Raw genomic sequence first — 5,190 nt, forward strand, 5'->3', positions numbered from 1 at the left:
CAGTATGTACAAAAGGTACAGAAGAGTGTACAAGCTTTCATGTCTTTACTTTTTGAGGGTTTTAAGCCTCTGTATGCATCTCTACATGTTTTTGACCTCTCTAAATTGCTTTGCTGTACTGCTAATGCATGTATATGTGTATTTAGAACCATCCACATATTTTCCAAGCCCTGTAGAAGGCACAGAAAGATCTGTTTCTGATGCCCTACTCAAGTTTAAACACCATCAGATGCACAAGATGATGAGAAGGTCATGAAAGGTCCTCCAGATTAATATATATACTCCCATAGTGTACATCTATCTATTCTACTACTTGTCCTGATAGTTCTGCCAGAGGAGAAGCCAAAGGAGCATGTGGGATGGCCTGCATAGCTGAATTCCCATGATGGGTGCTTATATCTGGGAGTGCTACCATATATATCCACAAAAGAGCCAGCTCCCAGCTAGTATTTTGCAAATAGTAGGCCAAATATTGAGTTCTGACATATGTTGCGTATGGCAAATATGTTTCTACATATGTTCTGCATCTTTCCTGACATAAAACGAAAATAAGCGCCCGAAATGTTATATCATAGTATCTCCCAAGTATGGCATATGTTTTCTGGGCTGTTCTATGTCACGGGGCAGTATATTAGTTTATTGGGTTTGCAGAGTGTGGGAATCAGCTTCTGTGTTTAGCTATGCCATTTGCGGTGGCTCTCTGTGGAGCCTATTGCATCAAACCCACAAGGCCAACCTTAAGTTTGATGCTTCAAGCATGAGCCTATGACTCTACCATGGACGACCATCCGGGCGATGACGTGTCGACAGGGAACTCAGGCATCTCATACCGGTCAGGGTCAATGTACTCTGTTGGTTGTTCTAAGACTGGTGGGCATATTAATGCATAGCGACGTGCAGTTCAGACCCACAGAAAAAGATGTTAGGACATTGCTGTGTCCCTCAGACTCCCGACTTCAAATTAGTCGGAATATCAGCACCACTTCTGTACATCTGTTCTGGCTGCATGACTTCGTACAGTATGTATCTCCCTTGGGACAACTGATGCTCCCTCCCATGTCGTCGTTGTGTGTTGCTGAATATTGAATGGCGAAGCTCGCTTCCGACTCGGAAGTGCTCATTTACATGATAGCGATGTGCAGAAGAAAAATACTGCATCAATGCCCATGGGCCCTTGAGCACTGGTGCTCGTGCCGATTGCGTACAGTGCACGTCCGCTTCCCAACTGTCAGATATGTACAAGTTTTGTACCGGAGTTAGGAGGAACGTAATGCGCACCAGCGCAGCGGAAATAGCAGCTATCGTCTTTGGGCTCTCATCGCTCTCATTGGACATGCCAAGCTGGGAGGTTGCGGTGGCGATGACGGTTCAAACAAGGCCTCCCACTAGGACGATGCGGGTAGCAGTGTTCCATAGGTTATATGCAGCCTTATTGGTCCTAGGAGATAGCAGTTTCGGAACTCGTTCTCCCGCGCCGGTCTCACAAGTCAATGCGGTGGCGACGTTCTGTTACAACGTCTCTCGTGATCTCATTTCGGTTCGCTAAAATGCTGTCTTGGCAGGAGGGCCGCTCAGCGAATCTTATTCGTAAGACTGTGCTGCGCCGATGTGGTCGCGCACGCTCATCATCGCACGCCCTCTGAGTAGGATGATGAATCCCACGACGCCCACAGACAATACGTATGACATCAGCGGTGACACGGAAGTAGTATAAAAGACCAGCTTGCGAGCCTTCTGGGAGCCATACACAAGCACTCACAGCCGCCATGAAGATCCACCTCGCGTACACTGCTCCAATCAACCCCGCGGACGCGCCATTCAAGCTCACACGTGCGCAGGTCTGGGAGGGCCTGAAGATCAAGGCCCGCGACCCCCTCCGCTTCGTGCCCATCATCGAGCGGTGCGAGATCGTGGAGGAGCACGCGACGGGCCTCACGCGCATCGCGCAGTTCAAACCCGGCACTGGCCCGCCGGGCAAGGTCACCGAGGTCATCACCTTCGGGGACGACGTTCATGTACGGTTTCGCCTCCCAGATCTTCGTGCGCGGCCTCAGACTGACGTCTGGTTTACCCTGCAGGCAGAGTTCCAGATGGTCGACGTCGGGACCGTCATCTCGAACATCGTCTCGGACGGGGACGGCGAATCCGACCTCTATCTGACGTTCAACTTTGCCTGGAACTTCCCTGAGGTCCATCCAGGGTCTCCGGAGGAGAAGGCGAAGAGAGAACAAATGAAGGGCTCTGCCAAGGAGGCGGTGGTCATGTCGATTAAGGAAGTCCGCGAGTTGGTGCAGAAGGGGGAAATCAAGGCGTAACTTGAATATTTACTGGAAATAATGATAACAAGGAGAGCTTGGCAGCCGGAATCCCTGAGATGTCGCGTTGAGTCGCCAATATATCTACAATACGGCCCACACCGCCATACATTCCATGCAGCAAGGGGAGATGCACACTAAAGCAGGGTATATCTGTACATATATATCATGATAAGGAGTCCAAAACTCCTGACAGTCTGAAGTTTCTTGATGTGTGAGTTGTAGTTACGGACATATACTGCACGGAGTCTAGACGTAGATACGACGCTTCCAAGGATCCCAAGACTACAGCCAGCGCCATCAGCCGCAGAGGCGAGCGAGAGAAACCCAAGCGCACGCACGTTATGGAGGTCTCACAAATCCGTCTCTCTGTGTGTGTGCGTGCGCACATTACCGCCCGCGCAGCGAGCCCGACTTCTGGCCGGGCCCTCCTCCCTGCGCCTCCTCTGCGACACGCTGCCACCTGTCGATGAGCCTCGACACGCCCTGGTACGGCCGCTCGGGCGAGCCGCCGTCGCTATTCTGCCGCTGACGCACGGCCTCCTCCGGCGGCGGCGGCAGCGTCGTCTTGCGCTCGAACGACGGGCGCCCGCCCGCCCCGCTGCCAGTGCCAGTGCCACCACCGCCTCGCGCACCGTTGACCGGTTCGGGGGGCTTCGCAAGGCCCGGCAGCGGCCGCGGCGACGCGGCGCGGCCTGGACTCGGCGAGCGCCGTCCCTGGAGCGCCGCCCTCTTGCTCGGCTCGTCCTCGGGCACGAAGAGGCTGGTCTTGAGCAGCTGCGGCGACGGGGGAGGCGACAGCTGCGGGAAGCGCGTCGCGGCGACGGAGGGGGAGGGCAGGCCCGCGCTCGAAGACTCGGAGGCCGTCGCCTTCAGGCCCAGGGTCGCCGCCGGTGGTGGCTTGGTCGCGACGGCTGGAGGCCGGATAGCACCGTTGATGGCCTCGTAGCGCTGCACCATGTCCGAGATTGAGGTGCGTCTCGTCGTCCGGTGCTGGGTGTGAGGCTGGTCTTTTTCCTGCTGTTTTGATGCGGTCAAAGGCGGTGGTGCGTTGATTTCTAGCGGAGCGGTCTTGAGCACTGGGTTTATGAACATGGACTGCGGCCTGGCTCGGCTCGCTGAGACAGAAGAAGTCGAGATCGCCGAGGGGGTCGGTGCGGACGGAATGGGAGCGGTCTGAGGCAGCGCGCGAGTACTCGTGCCGGTCGTGAGTGTCGTCTGCTTGCGTGCCTGCTGAGCAGATGGCGGGCGCGCGATACGGCTAGTCGACGGTGCAGGAGAAGCAGCCATAGGAGTTGGAGAGACGATTGGCGGAGACGCGAGGGAGGAAGACGTGTGAGGGGAAGACGAAAGCGAGGAAGACGTGAGGGAAGACGACATGAGCGAGGACGACGTGAGGGAGGACGACGTCTTCGGGAAGCCCTGGTCAGAAGAGTACGACGGCTTCATCATCGACGACGACGTGACGATCGCGGACCGCCGCTTGTCCGCCCGCTTCGTCGGCGACGCGGCCCGCTGCTCCTGCTGCGTGCCGCCCCAGAGGTCGACGAGGTCGTGCACCGAGTTCTGCCGGCCCTTGCCCGCGTGGCGCCTCTGCCCGTGGTCCCTGCGCCCGCGTTCGCGCCCGTGCTCCGGCTCCAGCGCCGGCGCCGCCTCGCCCCGCAGCGCGTGGATTTCCTCGTCGATGCCGCCCCTCGGCACGTACCCATCGATGTCCTCCGGGCCCTCGTCGCTCGACGACGACGACATCGGCCGCGCCGGCGCACGCGCGCGCACTGGCGACGCGATGGGGCTCCAATTATCCGTCAGCCCGCTGTCCGCTGACGACAGTGGCGGCGGCGCCGTCCGCCTGCCCGTGCTCATGCCCGGCAGCGCCAGGCTGCCCGCCGGGGGCCCGCCCGCGCTCGTGCCCGTGCGCGTGACGAACGCCCCCGCGGGGGACTTCGTCGGCGACAGCCGCCGGCCCTTCTCCCCCGTCGGGAGCCGCTGCACGCCGCCTCCGAGCCGTGCGCGCGCCTTCTCCCTTTCCTTCTCCTTCTCTTTTTCCTCCTGGGCCCTCGCCCGCGCGGCCTCCTTCTCGCGCGCATGCGCTCTCACCGCCTCCTTCTGCCTCTCCCGCTCGCTCCTGCGCTCCGAGTGGCCCGCCGCGACGCCGACGCCACCGACGACGCCGACGACGCCCTCCTCCGCCGCCGCCTCGAGCGGCCTCTCGAGCGGCCCAGGGCTGCGCTCGACATACGACGCACGCTTGCTCGGGCTCTTGCGCAGCACAGGCTGCGATGTAGGCGCAGACGCTGCGGGTGCGAGTGCAGGCGGGGACGGGGACGGGCCACCCTCGTCGTCCGACGCGCCCGTGAGCCAGTCTTTCGGCGGCGTGGGCGGCTTGGGGCTCGGGCGCGGCGGGAGTGCGGGCGCGTGTTCGTTCTGTGCGTCGTCTTGCCTTGGCCTCTGCTGTTGCTGCTGCTGCACCTGCTGATGAGCCGACGAGACGTCGACGAGCGCGGGGCCCGCGTCGGACGGAGTCTGCTTGATGGAGAGTGAGCTTCGATGGCGGCGCTGCAGCGCCGGACGGGTGTGCCCCGAGACCGTGCCGGAGCGGCGGGGTCCGCCTCTGCCCGATTCTAGCGTGGCGGCTGCAGCGGCAGTGGCGGCGGCGGCGGCGGTAGCGGTAACGTCAGTAGCGGTCGGCGACCGGCCGTGGCCCAGCCTCGCGTCGCGCATCGCGGTGCCGGTGACCTGCTGGGAGCGCATCGCGGTGCCGGTGACCTGCTGGGAGCGCACGCCGTCGTACCTGCCCGCGCCACGGTCCGTCGCGGAAGCAGGGAGCCCGAGGAGGTTGCCGGTGCGCACCGCGCCGCCGCCGCCACCTCGCGAA

The 5,190-nt window shown here is 60.6% G+C and overlaps 2 protein-coding genes across 2 annotated transcripts in view; one reads left to right on the plus strand and one right to left on the minus strand.

Annotated features, from left to right (window-relative positions):
- Window positions 1-1,766: 1,766 nt before the first annotated feature.
- PHACADRAFT_24738 (uncharacterized protein) lies at window positions 1,767-2,315 on the plus strand (the record flags this gene model as incomplete). Its single annotated transcript, XM_007389541.1, has 1 exon — window positions 1,767-2,315. One exon carries the CDS (start codon window positions 1,767-1,769, stop codon window positions 2,313-2,315), a length of 549 nt encoding a protein of 182 aa, XP_007389603.1.
- Window positions 2,316-2,705: 390 nt separating this feature from the next.
- PHACADRAFT_24739 (uncharacterized protein) overlaps window positions 2,706-5,190 on the minus strand; it is a gene marked incomplete at both ends in the record, with an annotated part of 5,246 nt that continues 2,761 nt past the window's right edge. Inside the window, one exon of the mRNA XM_007389542.1 lies at window positions 2,706-5,182. Within this exon, the coding sequence (XP_007389604.1) occupies window positions 2,706-5,182 (2,477 nt within the window). The remainder of the gene's footprint in view (window positions 5,183-5,190) is intronic.

The sequence above is a fragment of the Phanerochaete carnosa genome (assembly GCF_000300595.1).
Source record: "Phanerochaete carnosa HHB-10118-sp unplaced genomic scaffold PHACAscaffold_1, whole genome shotgun sequence".
In the NCBI taxonomy this organism is placed as follows: domain Eukaryota; kingdom Fungi; phylum Basidiomycota; class Agaricomycetes; order Polyporales; family Phanerochaetaceae; genus Phanerochaete; species Phanerochaete carnosa.